Source organism: Pteropus medius, unplaced genomic scaffold (assembly GCF_902729225.1).
Source record: "Pteropus medius unplaced genomic scaffold, Ma_sr-lr_union100, whole genome shotgun sequence".
In the NCBI taxonomy this organism is placed as follows: domain Eukaryota; kingdom Metazoa; phylum Chordata; class Mammalia; order Chiroptera; family Pteropodidae; genus Pteropus; species Pteropus medius.
In genome coordinates this window covers 930,229-952,052 of record NW_024355109.1, presented here as the reverse complement: position 1 = coordinate 952,052, position 21,824 = coordinate 930,229, and the positions used below count along the sequence as shown (strand labels likewise).

General features: G+C 36.3%; 2 protein-coding genes across 3 annotated transcripts; one reads left to right on the top strand and one right to left on the bottom strand.

The window, feature by feature from the left end:
* Positions 1-697: 697 nt before the first annotated feature.
* LOC120598366 (uncharacterized) lies at positions 698-13,296 on the bottom strand. The gene is made up of 3 exons (XM_039857156.1): positions 13,219-13,296; positions 11,653-12,381; positions 698-1,700 (listed from the first exon to the last, which is right to left on the bottom strand). Exons 1-2 carry the CDS (start codon positions 13,294-13,296, stop codon positions 11,680-11,682), a joined length of 780 nt encoding a protein of 259 aa, XP_039713090.1. The 3' UTR covers positions 698-1,700; positions 11,653-11,679.
* Positions 11,775-21,364, top strand: GMNN (geminin DNA replication inhibitor). Of its 2 annotated transcripts, none has more exons than XM_039857153.1 (7): positions 11,775-11,884; positions 13,578-13,635; positions 16,483-16,560; positions 17,415-17,562; positions 18,903-18,985; positions 19,839-19,949; positions 20,953-21,364. In XM_039857153.1, exons 2-7 carry the CDS (start codon positions 13,585-13,587, stop codon positions 21,112-21,114), a joined length of 633 nt encoding a protein of 210 aa, XP_039713087.1. In that variant the 5' UTR covers positions 11,775-11,884; positions 13,578-13,584; the 3' UTR covers positions 21,115-21,364. The 2 variants fall into 2 exon arrangements, with proteins under 2 accessions (XP_039713087.1, XP_039713088.1); XM_039857154.1 differs by having other exon boundaries at positions 11,845-12,052.
* The last annotated feature ends 460 nt before the right edge of the window (positions 21,365-21,824 follow it).

Below are 21,824 nucleotides of genomic sequence, written 5' to 3'. Positions count from 1 at the left end.
ACAGTGCACTCTACCCCCTCCCCCAAATACATATTTCAGCCAGAGTTTATTGGACCGTCTGACCCAAGCTGAGCCAACTAGATTCTCTTCCCTGGGTAATTGAAATGTACATTATGGGGGCACAGAGATTGTCACTGGAGTGTGTGGCACTAATGGCAGGATCCTGGAGACAATCTCAGGACTCCTGTTGTTGAAGTCCCCAGAACTGTCCCCATTGTTCCATTCCTTCCCATCCCATGAACTTCCTCTTTTTTCTTGTTAACCAGTTTATATCTGTTTTGTGCAACTTGAGATATTTTACTAAACTGGAACCTATAGTAACTGATATAATTACTTCCAAAAGGTAGAATGGAATTGTTCTCTTACTGGCTGCTGGAAACCTATTCCCAAGAGCTATCAAGGGTGGTAATGTAAAATAGCTTACTTGGCAAAGCTTCTTCTTGTACTGGGAAGTCTTATACCCAGACGATCCCCTTCCTCTTCCTGAACACAGGTCTGGCACTTTCCTTCTAGCCAGTCTTAAGCCTTTCCTCTATACGTGCTATTATTTTCCTTCACATTTGATGATCCTCCCTCACTTTTCTAATGTCCATGAACAAAATCCAATGTTTCCTGTTATTTCTATACTTACCAAAATGTTTCTCACAAATTTATTATTGGAACACATCTTTTATGTTCATAGACATATTACTATAGAGGACAGACCTTCCTGAGATTGCTGATGTATAATTTCAAAAGTTTAAATTCTTGGCTGCATGTATCAAAACTTACTCAAAAATTTTTTCATTAAGAACAAGATTAACAGATTTTCAACAGGTTTTTCTCCTCTTGAGAGCCCCTCTAAAACGTAAGAGCTGCTTAGCATTGCTCCTGATACAATCGAGTTGAGGTGAAATGACCATAAACAATAGGAAAAGATCACACGAATGGTAGAAGCGCTTAGGTGGTTGCTTTGCATCAGTCCTAGAGTTTATGCTGGCTGCTCTCACTCGGAAGTAAGGGGCAAGCACTTGAGAAAGATGGAATGGGAAAGCCGAAAACTTTCTATTATGGGTTGAATTGTTTCTCGCACACCACCCAAATTCTTATGTTGAAGTCCTAACTCCTGGTACCTCACAATGTGAGCATACTTAAGAGAGGGTCTTTACAGAAGCAATCGAGTTAACATAAAATAATTAAGGTGTAACCTGTCTTACTCAGTTTGGACCGCTATTACAGAACCATCAGACACTGAGTGGTTTAAATAGCAAACATTTATTTCTTACAGTTCTAGAGTCTGGGAAGTCCAAGATCAAGGTGCCAGCAGATTTTGTCTGGTGAAGGCCTGCTTCTTGGTTCATAGATGGCCATCCTCTCACTATGTCCTTACATGGTAAAAGGGATAAAACTCTCTGGAGTCTCTTTTATAAGGGCACTAATCCCTTTTATGAGGGCTTTGCTTTCATGGTCAAAGGCTCCACCTCCAAATACTGTCACATTAGGGATTAGGTTTCAACATTTTGGAGGGACACAAACATTCGGCCTACAGCACATCTTAATCCAACATAGCTGATGTCCTTACAAAAAGGGGAAATATGGACACAGAGACACATCTAGAGGGAAGATGATGGGAAGAGGCATACGGAGAAGAAAGCAATCTACAAGGAGACAGGCTTGGAACAGATCTTCCCTCACAGCCCACAGAAGGAACCAAATGTCAGCTGTTAGAAAACAGAACTGCAATCATTCATCTGAACATAAAGCTGAACACTTTTTGGTTTATTTGACACTACTAAGGCATGAGATATAATTTGCTCTCTCCTTCATATAAGATGTTCCTAGTAACCCATCAGCTGAGCATGGACTGTAATGTATTAGACCTTCCTATTCTAAGGGAATTCAAGTAAATCCTCAACCAGGCTCCAGGAAAGCTTTCCTTCCCATTATGATGGCTAATTTATGTGCCAATCTGGGCCAATGGGATATGCTGATATTTGGTCATTTTTCTGGGCATTTCTGTGAGGGTGTTTTTGGATAGGATGAATGTTTAAATCAGTAAACTGAGTAAAGCAGACTGCTTTTCACAATGTGGGTAGGCCTCACCCAATTAAATGAAGGCATGACCCCCACCCCATCCCACCTATATCTGTATCTCCTGCTGGTTCTGTTTCTTTAGAGGACTGTAATACACTTGTTCTCCCTTATGTAGCCAGCAATTTATTCTCATCATATAAATTTACTCAACAACCTTTGTAAAATTAGCACTGTGAATTTTGTGAAAATTACTCCATGCCCAAATCCTTTCAGAAATGGTCTGGGTTTAAGAAATAAAACATAAATATCAAATAAAGACGAGGTTAAGAAGAAAAATCCTATTTGGAATGCACTTGTTTTGAAAAAAGAATACTGACAAGCCGATTTGACAATTCAGCAATTTCTTTATACAAATGAAAACTAGCAGACCAAAATATGTCTTTTGTAAATGATGACCTTCTCCGGACCAATACTCACTGTTCTGAAACTTGAAAACGAAAACAACCCCTTTAAAATATAAATCCAAGAAGTTTAAAGGTTTATGTTCATGATAGACTGCTTTCACTGTATTTTTTATTTTAATTTCCTTGGTGCTTTATAATTGCTTGTTTACTATCTTTTATTTAAAGCTGATTTATCATCATTAAAATTACTGTTTCTCAGATCTGTTATTAAAATGTTATCTTAAAAATAAAAACCCTAATTCTGATATAATGTTTGATTTTGGAAATATTTTTTTCCACTCTGGTTTATTTTTTCAACTTTATGCACCTTACAGGTAACCTAAAACTAAACTAAACTAAACTACCTGAATACAATTCAGAGTTGGAGAATTGGGTAAAATGGATCACTACAAATGATTCTATATGAATTTTTGAATAAGAATGTAATGAATTATTTGTTTCTCCTTGGGCAGTTTTCAGAAGAATAGAGATATCATGTAATAGTCAGGCAATTTCTGCACTTTGGCTGAAAACCTTGGGATTTTAGTTTAGCATTAATAAATAATAATAAAATTTTATTTTATTTTATTTATTTATTTTTACAGTAGAAAAGAAAAGTTTTATTAGAAGGGAAAGTGGGGAAGTGGGCCTGAGCAAGAGAAATGTGGCTCAAAAGGCCGATAACAAAATTTTAAAAGGTACATGCCATCTCAGTTGGTTCTACAGCCTCGTATTAACATTTTAATTTTTATTTATTCTTTTATCATGCTAAGTGATTTGGTTTTATTTTTATATTATGGTACATTGTTGTATTTCTTTCCTCTCTTCTCTGTTCACAAACTGATTATAAATGCTATTGGGTAAGATATGAATGATCAGCCCTATAATGCACATTTATGGAGTTTGTACTTAGCTAGAAGTGGCCAATAGATTATAGAAAAATATCCGTGAATTTTTTAAAAAGTTGTAATAGTGTAAGACTGCAATAAATTGAAGGATTATACAAGAGCCAAATTAACTGCATAAATTTAATCCTAGCAATATCTATAGCTTTTTTTCCCTATTGCAGATAAGACTACAGTATATTTGAATGCCTAGAGAAAAATTCTGATTAAATAACTATTATAACTTTTTCCAGATCTCTACAAAATTGCTTTTTCTATAAATATGTTCTTCAAAATCAGCAAAACCATACATTTTGGAGCCATTCCAAGTAGTTAAGGAGCTTGAGGCTCTTCTGTCTCTTGAGAAAGGAATAGTTTCAGAACCTCTTCTTTCCGCATGTGGATTTTGAGTCAGAAGATCTGAAGTCTCAGTCTGCCACTGTTTAGTGGTGTGAAATATTGGGGCTATAATTTAACCGCTCAGTCTTCATGAAAAAAAAAAAGGAATAAAAAAAAATCTATCTCAGGAGTGACGTCAGAAACCTGGCAGAGTGAGAGACATCCCCAGATGTCTCCCCTTGAAACAACAATAAGCTGAACATCTAAAACTCCACAAAAAACAACCAAATTGCACACCAGCATGTCTGAGCATGGGATCTGCACATAAGAGCTACCACAGGTCAGAACTCCAGGAGTTAAGCAGTAGAATGGGAGAAACTAAGAAGCTGCTTGTTGTAGCTAGAGCTCCCTGTAAGAGGAGGGGGAGGGAGAAGGTGGGGTGGGTCATTTGAACAGCCCTGCCTGAGAGAGCTGTGAGCTCCACGCGGCTGGTGACAGTGCCCAGGGATTAGGGCAAAAAGCAGAGAAATGGGAACGGCAGAGAAGTGGTGATAGCAGAGAAGCAACAGTTGATTATTAATAGTTGCGGTTGCAAAATGCAATGCTGAGCCATGGTCTCCATTCCTCAAACAAGAGGGCCCCTCCTCCCATATCCTCCAAGACCCAACACTGCAGAGCCCCAGTGGAATCTGAGCAAATGCTACTAAAACTGTTGCTAACACTGATGGTGACTGAAACAGAGGGTAGCGAGTGTGCCTAAATATCTATCAGAAAATGAAAAGGCATTTTTAAGGCTTTATATAAAGCAGAGATCTCAGAGGCTAAGACACCACTTACTGGAAACCAAAGAAAAGCGCCTTCTTTGCAGCAGTCTAAAGAGAGACCTTTACATAATAAATCTTCTTTCTGGAAAAAGAGCAGAATACATTTCCATTAATGCCCAGGTGGAGAAAGAGTCCATTAAACACCATGAACAAACAAGGTGACAAGGCATCTCAGAAAGAAAGAGAAAAATCTCCAGAAAATAAGCTTACAGACATAGAAATATGCAACTTAATTGACAGAGAATTCAAGATGGTACTTCTGAAAAAACTCAGTGAGTTCTGAAACGAGTCATATCAACAATTTCAGGAATTGAAAAAACACCTAGATGTTCAGAGCAATGAGATTGAAACCTTCAAAAAGAACAGAATAGATCTTCTGGGGATTAAAAACACACACGCACACACACACTGCAAAGAAATGAAAAATGAAATCGCAAGCTTGGGAAATAGAGTCGACCAAATGGAGGAAATGATCAGTGATATCAAAGACAGAAATCTAGAAATAAATCAGAAGAAGAGAGAGACCGAAGAATGAAAAATAATGAAAGAAAATAAAAGAACTAGCGGATACCGTCAGGAGAGGAAGCATAAGAATAATGGGCATTCTCAAAGGCGAGGAAGAGGAGCAGGGACTACAAAGCATTTTCAGACAAATAGTTGACAAGAATTTCCCAAATCTAAGGAATGAGCTGGAGCTTGGAATTCAAGAAGTCAACAGAACACCCAATTATCTCAACCCAAAAAGGCCTTCACCAAGACACATTGTATTAAAATTATCAAAAATCGATGACAAAGAAAGAATTCTCAGGACAGCCAGAGAGAAGAAAATGGTAACTTATAAAGGAAAACCCATTAGGTTATCATTGGACTTCTCAGCACAAACGTTACAAGCCAGAAAGGAATGGAATCAAATATTCAAACTATTAAATGAAAAGGATTACCAGTCTAGAATAATGTATCCAGCTAAGCTCTCCTTTAGATATGAAGAAGAAATAAAGACCTTTCCAGACATACAAAAATTGAGAGAACTCTCCACTACGAGGCCTGCACTACAGAAAATACTGAAAAGGTTAAGCTCACCTAAAACAAAATGACCAAAAAAAAAAAAAACATAATTAAGAGTAAAATGACTATCAGGCAAATAGAAAACAGAGGAGTGCAATCTCTACTAAGAACAGGGCATTATAAGCTTAAATAATAAGAAGTGAATTGTTATAACAAGATAATATTGAATGTTCAGCATATATAGGGACAAATTGAGATAACAATGACTGAAAAGGGTAGGATTCAAAGATCCCAATTTGAAAAGGGGAATGGAGATAAGGCACACACAGAAGAAAATGGATGACTGTATATGTATAACTATCCTTTATATTCGTAATGGTAACCTCGTCCCAGAGATTCAGAACTGAAGTCTATAACATAAAACAAGAAGAACCAGAGGCAAAATCCACAAAAGCCACCAATGTAAAAAAAAAAAAAAACAAAAAACAAAAAACACGGAAACACAAGGGTAAGAAAGCAATGGAAACACCGAGCTACCAGAAAGCAAAAGATAAAATGGCTATAAGAAGACCTCATATTTCAATAATCACCCTAAACGAAAATGGACTGAACTCACCAATAAAAAGGCACAGAGTTGCTGATTGGATCAAGAAACAAAACCCAACCATATGCTGCCTCCAGAAGACACATCTCGGCTCCAAAGGCAAATATAGATTCAAAGTCAAAGGGTGGAAAATGATATTTCCAGCAAATGGCATTCAGAGAAAAGCGGGAGTAGTGGTACTAATATCAGATGAAATGGACTTCAAAATAAAAAAGGTAAAGAAAGATACTGAGGGACACTACATAATGATAAAGAGAATCATGCACCAAGAAGACATAACACATTATTATCTATGCTCCTAATCAGGGAGCCCCGAAATATATAAAGCAATTGCTCACAGAACTAAAGAGAGAAACAGACCAAAACACTATCATAGAAGGGGTCCTAAATACCCTACTGTCGGATATGGACAGACCATCCAAACAGAAAATCAATAAGGAAATAACATCCTTAAATGACACATTAGTCCAACTGGACATAAATGACATTTACAGAGCCTTTCATCCCAAAACAGTTGCTTATACATTCTTCTCTAGTGCACATGGAACATTCTCAAGAATCCACCACATACTGGTACACAGAGGTAGCCTCAACAAATATAATTCTCTGATCATAATGCTTTGAAGCTAGAGATTAACTGCAAAAAGAAATCAGGAAGAACCACGAATACATGGAGATTATACAATATGCTACTGAAGAATGACTGGGTCAGAGAAGAAATAAAAAGAGGGATCAAGAGATACATGGAAACGAATGATAATGATAGTACAACACATCAAAACTTTTGGGACACGGCAAAAGCAGTCATAAGAGGAAAGGTCATCTCACTACAGGCCTACCTCCAAAAACAAGAACGAGCCCAAATAAACGACCTAATGCTTCATCTTTAAAAAACTAGAAAAGGAAGAACAAATGAAGGCTAAAGTCAGCAGAAGGAAAGAAATAATCAAAATTAGAGCAGAAATAAATGAAATTGAAAACAAACAAAAAATGTGTAGAAAAAATAAATGCAACGAAGAGCGGGATCTTTGAGGAGGTTAATAAAATTGACAAACCTCTGGCTAGACTCACTAAAGAAAAAAGAGAAAGGATACAAATAAACAAAATCAAGGATGAAAGAGGGGAAATTACGACTGATATCACAGAAATACAAAGGATCATACAAGAATACTATGAAAAAATATATAACACCAAATTTAATAACCTAGAAGAAATGGACCAGTACTTAGAAAAATACAACCTTCCTTGACTGAATTAAGAAGAACTGGAAAATCTAAATAGACTGATCAGCAGTATGAAAATTGAAACTATCATCAAAAACCTACCAAAAAGTAAAAGTTCAGGACCAGACGGCTTCACCAGTGAATTCTACCAAACATTCAAAGAAGATTTAATACCTATTCTCCTCAAACTCTTCCAAAAAATTGAAGAGGAGGCAATACTTCCTAACTCATTTTTATGAGGCCAATATTACTCTGATACCAAAACCTGGTAAAGATAACACACAAAAAAAGAAAACTACAGACCAATATCTCTCATGAACACAGATGCAAAAATCCTAAATAAGATACTAGCGAACCAAATACAGCAACATATTTAAAAGATTATACACACGATCAAATGGGCTTCATCCCAGGGGCACAGGGATGGTTCAACATATGCAAATCGATTAATGTGATATACCACATAAGCAAATTGAAAATTAAGAATCATGTGATCATCTCAAAAGATGCAGAAAAAGACTTCAACAGGATATAGCATTCATTTATGATCAAAATGCTTAACAAAATCAGTATAGAAGGAAAGTACCTTGACATAATAAAGGCCATCTATGACAAACCCTCAGCCAACATTAGACTTAATGGTGAAAAACTAAAAACCTTCCCTCTAGGATCAGGAACAAGGCAAGACTGTCCACTATCACCACTGTTATTCAATATAACGTTGGTGGTTCTAGCGAGTGCAATCAGACAAGAGAAAGATATAAAAGGCATCCAGACAGGAAACGAAGAAGTCAGACTGTCACTATTTGCAGAAGACATGATTCTCTATATAGAAAACCCTAAAGACTGCACAAGAACACTACTAGAAACAATAATCAAATACAATAAAGTTTCTGGATACAAAATCAATGTTCAAAAATCCATAGCATTCCTGTACTGTAATAAGGAAGTGTCAGAAAAAGAAGTGGAAAAAATAATTCCTTTCGCGATTACAACAAAAAGAATAAAATACCTAGGAATAAATCTAACGAAACATGTGAAGGACCTATATAATGAAAACTATAAGACCCTATTAAAAGAAATTGAAGAAGATACAATGAAATGGAAAGATATTCCATGTTCTTGGATTGGAAGAATCAACATAGTTAAAATGATCATATTATCTAAAGCATTATACAGATTTAATGCAATCCCCATCAAAATCCCATTGGCAGTTTTTAAAGAAATCGAATGAAAAAATAATCAGATTAGTATGGAAGCACGAAAGACCCAGAATTGCCAAAGCCATCCTGAGAAAAAACAACGAGGCTAGAGGCATCACTCTACCCAACTTCAAACTATACTACAAAGCGACAATAATCAAAACGGCATGATTTGTAGAAAAACAGACACATAGACCAGTGGAACAAAATCAAGAGTTTAGAAATTAACCCATATTTATATGGGCAAATAATTTTCGACAAAAAAGCCAAAAACATACAGTGGAGAAAGGAGAATCTCTTCAATAAATGGTGCTGGGAAAACTGGAAAGCCACCTGCAAAAGAATGAAACTAGACTGTTGTCTATCACCACATACCAAAATTAACTCAAAATGAATTAAGTACCTGAATATAAGATCTGAAACAATAAAATGCATAGAAGAAAACATAGGAAGTAAACTCAAGGACCTTGGATTTTTTAATTTGACCTCAAAGGTAAGGGAAGTAAAAGTTAAAATAAATTAATAGGACTAAATCAAACTAAAAAGCTTCTGCTCAGCTAAAGAAACCATCAACAAGGTAAAGAGACAACCATCCGAATGGAAAATATATGTGCAAGCAACACCTCTGATAAGGGCCTAATATCCAAAATATACAAAGAACTCATACGACTCAATAACAAGAACAAAAAAACAAATGATCCAATCAAAAAATGAGCAGAGGACCTGAACAGATACTTCTCCCTAGAGGACATACAAATGACCAACAAATACATGAAAAGATGCTCAACATCGTTAGCTGTTAGGGAAATGCAAATCAAAACCACAATGAGATCTCATCTCACACCTGTTAGAATAGCTATAATCAACAGGACAAGTAATAACAAACGCTGGAGAGGATGTGGAGAAGTAGGAACCCTCATACACTGCTGGTGGGACTGCAAATCGGTACAGCCACTATGGAAAACAGTATGGAGGTTCCTCAAAAAACCGAGAATTGATCTACCATATGATCTTCCAGTCCCCCTATTGGATATTTACCCAAGACTTGAAAACTCAAAACGAAAATATATTTGCACACCGATGTTCATAGCAGCATTATTCACAGGTGGCCAGGACATGGAAGCAAGCGAAGTGTCCTAAGATAGATGATGGTACATTTACATGATGGAATATTACTCAGCCATAAGAGATGAAATACTGCCATTTATGATGACATGGATGGACTTCGAGATAATCATGCTAAGCAAAATAAGCCAGAGTTAAAAATCACATGCTATTACTTATATGTGGGATATAAACCTAAAAGCAACAAATAGGACAAACAAAGAGAGACTCGTGGATATGGACAATAGGATAGTGGTCACCAGACGGTAGGGGGGCAGGGGTAGGGAGGAGGTAGATGGTGTAAAAGGGGTCAAATATGTGGTGACAGAAAGAAATCTAACTATGGGAGGTGAACACTCAATGTAAATATATATGTGCCTTATTGTTAAAATGTACCGCTGAAACTTACTGGATTTTGTTTACTAATGTCACCATAAAAAGTAAATTAATTTAAAAATTAAATAAAATAATATAAAATGGGAAAAATCTATCTCAGAGAGCTACTGAGAAGATTCAGCGTAATAATACATGTTATGATGTTTTAGAGCAGAGGTCCTCATCCCTGCCTGTTAAGTACCAGGCTGCACAGCAGGAGGTAATGGCGGGTGAGTGAATGAAGCTTCATTTGTGTTTGGAACTGCTCCCCAGCCGCTAGCCCACTGCCTTAGCTCCACCTCAGATCATCAGGCATTAGATTCTCATAGGTACATCGGTCCTTGGTGCCAAAGATGTTGAGGATCTAGCCTAAGCTGGTGAAATGGTCGTTGCAGACTCCAAAGGCTTCACAATTTTTCCTAATGTAGGCATCAACTCCTTCAGGATGTTGGAATTTAAAAAAAAGTCAAATAACATTGAAATGTATGAAGTAAAAATCTCCCCACACCATTCCCAAAGTAACTAATACTATGAGCAACTACAGATAACATTTGGGTAGGTGTGTTTCATATGTCTGGAAAAGCACCAATTGTCTTATTGCTTCTGGAGGTTTTTATGATAACGTTTAGATTCTACTCTGTGGTTTGTTTACCATTTGCCTATGAAGGCATTTTTCTTTCCTAGCTGTTAGTTCTGGAAAGAAGTTACATTATTATGAATGTTGCTTTTGTTTTACCCAGGGTAGACTACCTGAATATAATTTTTTATGTATTTCTAAATATATACTTACACATTTTGGATCTTTTCACTTATCCCTTTTAATCATATGACTGAATGAAGAACTGGAAATCAGATTTACTATTTGGACTGGTGTTTCAATGTCAAGTGACACAATGCTTGTACTTATTTCCACTAGTCGTTAGAATTCTTACTCTGGAAACTCAGTCTGATGTTTTTCCAATCTATAGATTGTGTCATTTATGAATTTAGATTTTATGTATTATATTTTCCTTAAAGCCAGAACGACTATGCTTTGTACATTTTGAGCTCTGTCAAAAAGAATCAGTGAGGGAGGTGGCAGGAGGTGGGCACCAGAGTCGCCGAGTATACTGATAGAAAGCATTTCTTCAAAGTAGTGTTGTGGGTAGAGTTAGATCTTTCCCTCCCATGAAAGTTAAGAGATGGGAAAACACTTGTATTAATAGCCATGGTAGGTGTAAAAAAAGATGTGACAAGACTCCGGTAAGCCCAAACGTACCACGTCTATAAAGAAAGTTATCTGAGAATTTTGCAGAGTAATAACAAGAAAAAGCTGGACTTATTACTAAGGTTTCTCCGCTCCTTCAAGTTGCAAGGGTAGCTGCCCTCTCAGTGTCTAGAACAGTACTTGGTGCATAGTGGGCATTGCGGAACTACTAAAGAACCACAAAGAGTCAAAATGCAAAATGCCAAAATATCAAAGCTCTCAACACAATTAGCAGTTCTCCCAGTGTTTATGTCTAATAGAAGCACTTCTTTTTCCCTACTGGTAAAGGGCAAAAAAAGGATTCTGCTCTGAAAGGCAGTTCCGAGTGCAGGGTCTAAGGTCAAAAACTGGTGCAACCACCTCCCACCCTACAGAAATGCAAGGACAAACCTCGGGACCTGGTGTCCCAGACACGCGCTATGCCCACTGCTCAGGCTCAGGCGCGGGCGGGGCTGAGGCGGGCAGAGGCAGGCGGCGATTGGCTGGGTACGGGAAGCTCCACCCCTCGTCGCGCCAGGGGTCACGTAGCCGTCTGCGCGGGCGAGCAGAGTTGGCGAGACTCTTTAGTACTGTGCTGCTCCGGCGGAAGTTGGGACAGTCGCAGTTGCGTTGAGGACCTTGGGTTAGACGCCTATCCCGTTTCTTGCGTACACAGGCTGGAGTTTCCATCCGGCGAGTGAGAGAGGTGGCAGGAGAGTTGTACACAGGGGTTACCCGACTTGCTGCTTTGCGCTCCTGCACGCCGGGAGTCGGTCTTCCCGTGACTCCGCCGGACAGCCGCCGGGTGGGGGTGAGTGGGTTTGGGAACGGTCGCGGGAGCCGGGCGGGGCGGGCGGCGAGGCGCGGGCTGCCCCTTTGGCGTGGTTGGTTTTGGCGCGCTCCGCATCTGCGCTCCCTATTGGCTGCTGTCGCCGCCGTCCGCCAGGCGCGCGCGGTTGGAGAGCATAGCGTCCCCTGCTGGTCAGTGTCCAGCGGGCTGTGCGGTCGGAGGTGTGCGGGGTCAATCCCGCGCACCTGGCTGTCGCCGAGTCGGAACGTCCTCTCTCCTAACACCAGTGACTGGCGGTCTTGGGGGTTTGCTCGCTGGGCTTGTGGAGAAGGCCATTGAATCCTGGTGTCCTATTGAAAAACGCTACCGCAGTGGGTGACACCGGTTTCCTTGCGTATCAGCATTTCCTTTGTACCAAGGCCTGTGCTAGCGTTTTGAATCTCGTTTAAAAGAACTGTAGAATAAAAGGGCGCAAGGTTGCCGACAGGAGTGTGACAAAATGTGAGGAATTGGACTTACCTTGATAAGTGGGTTTCAACTTTGTAATCATGACGTACAGAAAACACATTTTACATCGCAATTTAGGACGCGGCCATCCAGCTAAATGAGAAATTTCTCGAAGAGAACTTATTCCCCACAGGCACGCACTCTGCTGTTTTCCATTTTCACTTACATTTTTCTAAACAGTTTTTATGACCCTCTGAATGATTTCGTGGTCCCGGGCCGCGACTCGCTGTTTGAAAAACATCGCCTTGCTCACCTGAGTGAGTCCCGACTAGCATTTGCTTCACATAGAATAGAAAATAGAGTGTATCATACAAGTAGATTGTTTCCTCTCAAACTTTTTTGCTTTTGTGTATGCGTCATGGCACAATGTAAAATGTGCATAAGACGGGTCATAGTCAAAGTTTGAAAGCCTCTGCACTGCGTAAAAGGCATGGCCACAGAAATCGGAGAGATCAATTTCTGACGCAGATGTGGCTTAGGCTTCAAACGTTGGCTCCCTCTTCCTTGCTTCAGTATCTCAGTGGTTAAACATTTCCTACAAATGTAGGTTCTTAATCATTTGATCAGATATTGAATGTCTATATTTTTGCTGGTTACCAAAGCCAGTTTTATCATAGCTTAAATCTGCCTTTGAAACAACAGAGTTAGGATACTATTCTTTGGGACAAACTCGGGCATACCCAGGTATGTTTTTGCTTTTCCTGGTGACCATTTCTCAGATCTTTGAGAGTCCCGAATTTAATCCAGGACATCGTCATGTTTTCTAAATTTGTTTAGAATATACATTTTTTAACTTTTGCAACAAGAATTTTCCAATCAAAATTATTATTGTGTATATATATAAAATATAGATATCAAGAGTCACTAATTTTAGCCACTGTAGTCATTGATAGGGCTGAGTTTCGGGACAGTGAGAAAAGATAATTCCACCATATGACTTTTATGATTGTAAGTACTTTGAACAACAACAAAAATCTACACTCCACCTTCAGGTGCAAGCCATATTCTGTTTTTGAATTACTGTTTTGTGCTTCACCAGGTATATAATGAATCCCAGTATGAAGCAGAAACAAGAAGGAATCCATGAGAATGTAAAGGTATGTTATAGAACCACTTTAATCTGTTGTAAGAATCACGTGGTTAGAAGTATTTTGAGTTATTTTAGCTAAATTTAACCTGGCTTTAGTTTCTATAAATTTTGAATTACTTAATTTTTAGCCAGAGGACAAGTAATAATAGAGAACTTTAAAATAACTAATCATAATTGAATATTAAATTTTCTGATCCATGAACGTAGGATGCCTTCCTATTTATTTAGGTCGTCCTTAATTTCAACAATGAATTTTCATTTTCAGAGTATTGAGTTTTATACTCCTTTTGTTAATTTTTTTCCCAAATATTTTATTTCTAGTGCTATTATAGATGGAATTGTTTCTTTAATTAAATTTTTGGTGTGCTCATTATTACTGTATAGAAACACAATTGATTTTCGTATTTTGTTGAATCCTGCAACCTCACTGAACTTATTAGTTCTTAATAGTTTTTAGTAGACTCTTTAGGATTTTTTATACACAAGATTATTATTGCTTTCTTTCTACTCTTACATTTCACATTTATTAAAATCCTTTGTATCTTCAGAATTAGTGTCTTTGACCAGACATTTTACATTATGTTGCACATATTTCCAGAGTACCTTATACTCATTACCATCCAACCTGCTTGTTTTGCAACACTTTTGAATCTGTATATGATACTGTCACTGGAAGTCTTATCCCAAATATTTATTCTTATAACAATAAGAACAGTTTGTTTAGTTTTGAAATTGTAATTGTGACTTCCTCTGCTCTTAAGGTTCTAAATGAATTTATAAATTAGTTAGGTTCTACCATACAACTTAGACTGTAGGGTTCCTGGGAACAAGACTGCATGTTAAGAAAAACTACCAGTTTGCAGATTTAAATTAAATAGAGTAAGTAAAAGTCTTTCATAAGTGATAGCAGGTGCTATTTGATAGATTTGTTTTCTCTGCCTTGTATTCATTACTTAGTATCCTCCTTACATTATCAATGCAAAGTATTATTCAGGAAAAATAATTTGTGAATTTGGGTCTGTCAGCTTCCTTTAAAATGATGACATCTTCCCACTGTGCTCTGTGCATGTGTGTTTAAACTTTATATTATGGAAATTTGGCCAATCTTATTTTCATCTACATCTCCATTCACTCCCCCTTATCCCCACCTAATTATTTTGAAGTAAATCCTGCATGAATGATTTATATAATAATTTCAGCAGATGCTTACATTTTAAGGAAAGTCTAATGTTTAGTAGCTAGAGTAAAATTATTTGGGACATAAAAGGACCTGGATTCTTTTGGTTTGGTTCTACCTTCAAAACCATGGCCTTGAGTGAGTTATTTAGCATCTCAGCTTCAATTTACTCATCTGTAAAATGAGGGAATTGGACTAAAACTAGATCTGTAAGCATGAATTTTAGGAGTTCATGGATTCCTTGCCAATTACATGCACACTTCTGTGTGTGCTCTTGTGTGTTTTTTCCAGAAAGGTCACAGAATCTCAACTTGTTTTCTAAAGAGATTAAGACCCATTAACATATAAGAACTCTTGGCTTTAAAAAGTCTTGTTCAGTGCATAATCTTTATAAGGAAAATGATAATAGCAGTATTACATTTTGGGGGATGGATGCTATAAAGCTTACATTATAAAAGTTAAATCTTGGAAATTGTTTTTTTTTTTGTGATGGTAATTTAGCTGGATTCTTTGACCATTATTAAAGCAAGCACTTAAATGTATTAACACCTATTAAGAGTCCAAAGTTACATTTTTTCCTCTTTGTCTGGAGACTGTTGACTAATCTATAATCTAAATTACATCTGAAACATTGGTGTAATATTTGTTCTCACAGTAGCTGGCATTTGTTCTTCAATTAAATAGTGAGATAATCAGCAGTAGAAACTTTACCGTGGGAAAGGTGAATTCTTGTCATGTGAAGTACAGTGTGGAATCAGTAACTTTCTCACGCTGCTTTGGTATTGTGTTCTTTTTAACCTTGTTTGAGTATTTGCCATTGTTTGCTGTCCCTTGGTGGCAGTATAACTAATGAGTTTTTGCAAAAGTAGAGAGCACTGTCATATCAGGTAATATACAGGAAGGTATTTACATATTATAAGAAAGGTAGTAGTTTTTCCCCAAAACAATAGCTTGGGCATTTTACAGTATTTAGTATGCCTCAAGCACTGACATTTTTAGCTGTCTCCTATTGAATGGGCTTCAAGTAAAACTGCTTCTACAGTCAGGTAACGGGTATGTGTGTGCAGGGGGGGTCCGATTACATGAGTATTGGGTTCTTGAAAATTATATTCCTTTGGTAAATACATATAAATGTGTTAGGAGATAGTCATTATTTAAAGGAAGTCTGAGATGAATCCTTTTGATTAGGTGAAGAAGTATTTTGCAGTGTAAATAATTAACCTTTTTCTCAATTTACCTCTTTTGTGAGTTTTCTACCATGAATATATAATATTTGGTAAATTTGTAGTTGCTGTGTGGAAGATCCTTTTAAGAGGGAATAAAAATATTCCTGTTGTACTGGAATTTCATCATAGGGTTTGAAGTATTAGAGTGTTAAATTTTTATTGTATTTTTATTTTAGCTAGATACGAGTTGTTGGCAGAATGACTAGGAAAAGCATATATTGTAATAGAGGGACAAAAGCTACTTGTTTGTGTCAAGTTTGGCCTATATTATCATTCCTAGCATTTCTTCAGATTTTATTATACTTTCAGGTAAATAAGGTTGCTAGTTTTGATTAAACCATTGTTTAACAGACCAAATATTAGTGTTTCTGTTTTCTAAATTACAATAGGACTAAGATAGTAAATTCATATAACATTTAGTAACCAGATAATGAATTGTCTTGACTTTTAGAATAGTCCTGTCCCGAGAAGAACTCTGAAGATGATTCAGCCTTCTGCAGATGGATCTCTTGTTGGAAGAGAAAACGAAGTATGTACTTTTGAGTGAGAATGAGGTAGAGGTGATATTACCTTTACATTAAAAACATTTGCAAGATTTTCTTGGTTAGAAATATCTAAATCATTGAAATTTGGAAACAGTTTATGAATAGCAATTGAATATTCCCCACAGAAGTGTTTTTTGTTTTAATTCTTCAATTGAGGAAGTTCAAAATTTGTATGAATACCTATAGAACTGAGATGATGTCATAAGTTATGAATTAACTTACAGTAGTACTGTTGGGTGTTTTGAGAATAAAATGCTAGATTCCTTCATTTCTGTATGCAAATGATGAAGTCATGGATGAAAGTGTCCAGACTTTTGCAGGTGGAAAATATTGCCTTTCTATCATACTAAATTATTTAAGCAATAAAAATAATTTTAGTTATGCCTTTGACCCGAATCTAATCCAAAATACTCGCTGAAAATAAAATTCCTAAAATATTTAAATTTTGGTAGAGTTTTAAATTATGTGATTTAAAAATATCCAAAGATATCAAAAAAATATAGCTGTGAGTACTCCACTCTTAATACATAAATGACAAAACCACTTTATTTCTTAACAAATTTGTCATTTAAAAATTTCTGCGTATTTATATTTTGCTTCTACATTGTCTTTGATTTTTTTCTTCTAATACTGTAATTTCTGCCTTTAACCAGTGGCTCCTTCCTCTTTCCTAAATTTCCCTCTTTTCTTTGGACTCTATAATGATGCATGCCTTACTGTGGTAGTTCTAAACATACATTCTTCAGAAGTGGTTTGCCTGCTCTAGTTTCCAAATCCACTCAGCTTTCTTGTTATTAAGTCAAAATAAATGAGATTGATGTGTATATTTCCATTATAGTTGGTTAAAGGCTTGTCCAAAATGAAACGCAGGAGTGACCAGTTACCATCTAAGACTTCCAACTCTGGAGTTGCTGTTGTCCCAGAACATAGTGAAAATAAAAATCTTGGAGGAGTTACTCAAGAAGCATTTGATCTTATGATTACAGGTATGAAAATATACACATATAATTTTTATCTTAGAACTTTAATTGTAATAAAGGTAAATATTAGTATATGTTATGAATTTTTCCCACAGCCTCTTAATCTAGACATGCTATTGGACAGTTTCATGTTTTTGATAATTTAATTTTTCTTATGGTTGTTGTACATATACAAACTGTAAGCTTGGACAAATGTACTGTTTGGTAAGATCAAATATGAATGAAATATTAAAGAAAATGATAGTGATTAATGTGGCATCTCTGATATTGGATTGCCTTAAGGGTTTATAACAGCGGTTCCCAACCTTTTTGGCACCAGGTACCGGTGCTCCTATGAGAATCTAATGTCTGATGATCTGAGCTGAAGCTGAGGCAATGATGCTAGTGGTGGGGAATGGCTGCAAATACAGATGAAACTTCTCTCGCTCATGTGGCCTGGTTCCTAACAGGCCATGGACTGGTACCTGTCCGTGGCCTGGGGTTGGAGACCCCTGGTTTACAGGACTTGGAAACAGGGTTTACAGGACTTGGAAACAGTCTTTTCAGAAGAAAAATGTCTAGAGACTGATTTTGAAGAGAGGAATTTGAATGTACCAGGAGAATATGAAGTAAGGGAACCAGTAGAAACATGACTGAAGTAAAGGAGGTGACGATGAAAAGCATTATGCCCGTAATGGAAATACTAGTTTTTAATGGAATAGCAGTGGGCATCAAAAGAGGAAGCTAGTGATGGTTTTTAAGCATTATGGAAGATTATTGGATATTATCAATGAAAATAGTTGACTTAGAGAAGTTCATTGACTTAGGGTCATAGTGACATTTGGGCTCATTTTGAGTTGCCTAGAGGACAGTAAAGAAAAAGATAAGTAGACAGGGTTTTATTAGGCAAATTAGGAAAGGTTGGCTGCATAGAAATAAAGAAGCTATTTAGTAATATAGAAGCTATTCGTGGAATAAACAATAGTTTTATGACACTCATCTGACTTGGTTAAAATTACAAAGATTGGTGGAAAACACACCAAATACAGAAACAACTCAACTGTATATCATATTGCCAATATAACTACACAAATGAAAAAAATTAATACATATAACTTGAACACAAAACTCTTGATTATAGACTCTCAGTGGAATATATTGAAATTCTCAAAATGTTGGAAAAAATAAAGTAGACAAAAATGGATTTGGATTTCTAACTTTAATGTTTTTAAAATGGGTATTACCAAGTAATATGGATAGTACTAAGATTATAAATTTTTTAAATGGAAAAAATTATTGGGTTTTTACAGCAGCACGTAATAAATAGTAGTCGTTTTCAAAGTTACATGTAAAACTATTTATTTTAGAAAATCCATCCCCTCAGTATTGGAAAGAATTGGCAGAACAACGAAGGAAGGCTCTCTACGAAGCACTAAAGGAAAATGAGAAAGTATGTACTGAATATAATTTATGGCATTTTTTTTTAACATTTCAGTATTCCGTCTGCTGCTTAGCATATTTGGTTAGAGCAATATAAACTAGTTTTAATTTTGGCCTAAGAAAAGTTTTATTAGAAAGATGACTCTGATGGCAGCACAGTTTACAATAGCCAAGATATGGAAGCAACCTAAATGCCCATCAACAGATGATTGGATAAAGAAGTTATGGTTCATATTTACAATGGAATATTACTCAGCCATTAAAAAAAACGAAATCCTACCATTTGCAACGACATGGATGGACCTAGAAGTTATTATGCTGAGTGGAATAAATCAAGACAGAGAAAGATAAGTACCATATGATTTCACTTATCTGTGGAATCTAAGGAACAAAAAGAACAAACTAATCAAAAACAGACTCAAATATAGAGGACAGTCTGGTGATGGCCAGAGGAGAGGGTGATTGGGGGGCTGGGAGAATGGGGTGAAGGGTTAAAGAAGTATAAATTAGTAGGTGATGGCTGGTCACGGGGATGCAGAGCACAGCATAGGGAATGCAGTTAGCATTAATGTATTGGCTAGGTGAATGGCCAGAAGAGAGAAGGAGCAATTAGGGGAATCGTTTTATAAACTATATAAATGTCTAACCAATGTACTGTATACTTGAAACTAATAAAATTTTTAAAAAAGTGACTCTGTTACCAAAATTATTATACAAAAAGCCTATTGTTATTGAGTGCCAGATAGCACCTTTGTTAGGAACTTGGAGCTAAACATATCCATTAGTTATCTACTTGGAGGCATATAATTTGGTTTATAGCTTAGCAAATCTATGAAATATTGAACTTTATTTATGTCATATAGCTTCATAAAGAAATCGAACAAAAGGACAATGAAATTGCCTGCCTAAAAAAGGAGAATAAAGAATTGGCAGAAGTAGCTGAACATGTACAGTATATGGCAGAGGTCATAGAGGTATGTATTTAACTTTCACCTGAATCAAAATCGTCTATTTTTCTATAATACTGAGGCAGTGTGATCTGTGTTTGGGCTCTAGAATCACGTTTCCTGACTTGGAGTCTCAGCTCCCTGCCTGGCACTGTTAAGTTTGTTGAGTCAAGCAGGTTATTTGTCCTGTCAGGACTTCATTTTCCTCATGTATAAAATGGGAGAAATAGAAGCTATTTCATAGATTTGTTATGAGAATAATGAGTTATAATAGATGAAAGTTGAGAGAAGTGCCTGCACATATAGTAAGAGTCCGATCACTTTTAAATATTTTATTATTAGTATATTAAGAACATCTCTTTTCTTATAGAGAGATAAAAATTAACATCTGAAAATACGTAGAATATTATTGTTTTATAGTTGACAAATTTTTAGATATTTTTTAACTTTAATGCCAGTGTGACATTACTGTTATTTATAAGTGTTAATTGGTACACTAAATAAATTTGGTGGTCTTATCTGACTTTTTAAAATTTGGAAGTAGCTAATGTGTTTGACTGTTACTTTACCAGTGTTAGCCTGAAACATCGGTCTTAAACTTATTCGGGTTTACATAAAATCATCTTGCTGATGGGATGAAAGATTTTCAAATCAGAACTTGTATTGAATTGCTTATATTTTAGAGCTGTGACAATTAATGTTTGAGGTTTTCATTTGAAAGTGTATTAATAGCTGTGTTAACTGCTGTGAAAGTATTGATTCATTGCAGATTGGAAATTAGGAAGCCTGATCCTTCTCTGCAGATAGCTAAGTACTGATTTCATTTGTATTCTGAAAGCATGTCAGCACTTTAAAAAATGAACAAATTATTAAGTCCTCTGACTGCTGAAATATGACTTGGTTGTAAGTTAGTTTAATTGAGAGACATGAAAAGAACTTCATTACAATATCGAGGGTCAGTTATATAAGCATACCAATAAATGGACTTGAGTTTTAAATTTTTTACAATCAATTATTGTTTATTTAAAAGAGACTGAAAGGTGAACCTCTGGATAACTTTGAATCACCGGATAGTCAGGAATTTGATTCTGAAGAAGAAGATGGAGAGCATTCTACAGTGGAAGACTCAGAAATTGGTACATGTGCTGAAGAAATTGTATCATCCTCTACAGACGTGAAACCATGTATATGAAATTCATTGATATTTGATTCTTGAGAAATATACTGCCAAAGTTTACCTCTACTATAGTTCTTTGTAGCAGAGCAAATATATAATGCAGCTGTGAAATCAAACTTCCTTGTTTGAATTCTTGGATCCTATTATTGTATTAAAATACAAATACTATGTATTTTTAATCTTATGATGTTTTCTGTAAATAGCATTTTCTCAGATCTCAGACATAACTTGTGTAAATGATAAATAAACTTTAGTCTCCTATTGAGCATTGTGTTTCTCTTGGAAGAATGAAGTCTAAGGAGTCTATTTAGAAAATTTGTCTATTTCTGTGGTTTTATAGTTTTCTTTCTATTCCTCTGTTATTTTGGAGGAAACAAGGAGCAAATGAATTATCCCTCTTTAAACCGAAATAGTTGAGTTTTTATTCCCAAATCTGGTTTTACCTCAAGCTCATTATGGGTACTGTTGATTTCCAGACCCCCATAACCAGGTATTCTTCCTAAGTAGTTTTGGTAATGGATTGTGAGAATCTCGTTTCAAAACTCTCAAGTGAATCTGATTAGCCAAGTAAAAGCTTGACTCTCAAGTGAATCTGAAAAGACAAAGGGAAATTGTTTGCAAAGTATACAGCATTGGGGTTGAATGTTTTGTGAGAAAATACCTTTGTAAATTGGCACTAGAGGACAATGTCAGGTGTTAAAGGCTTTAGGCAAGTTACTTTTCTT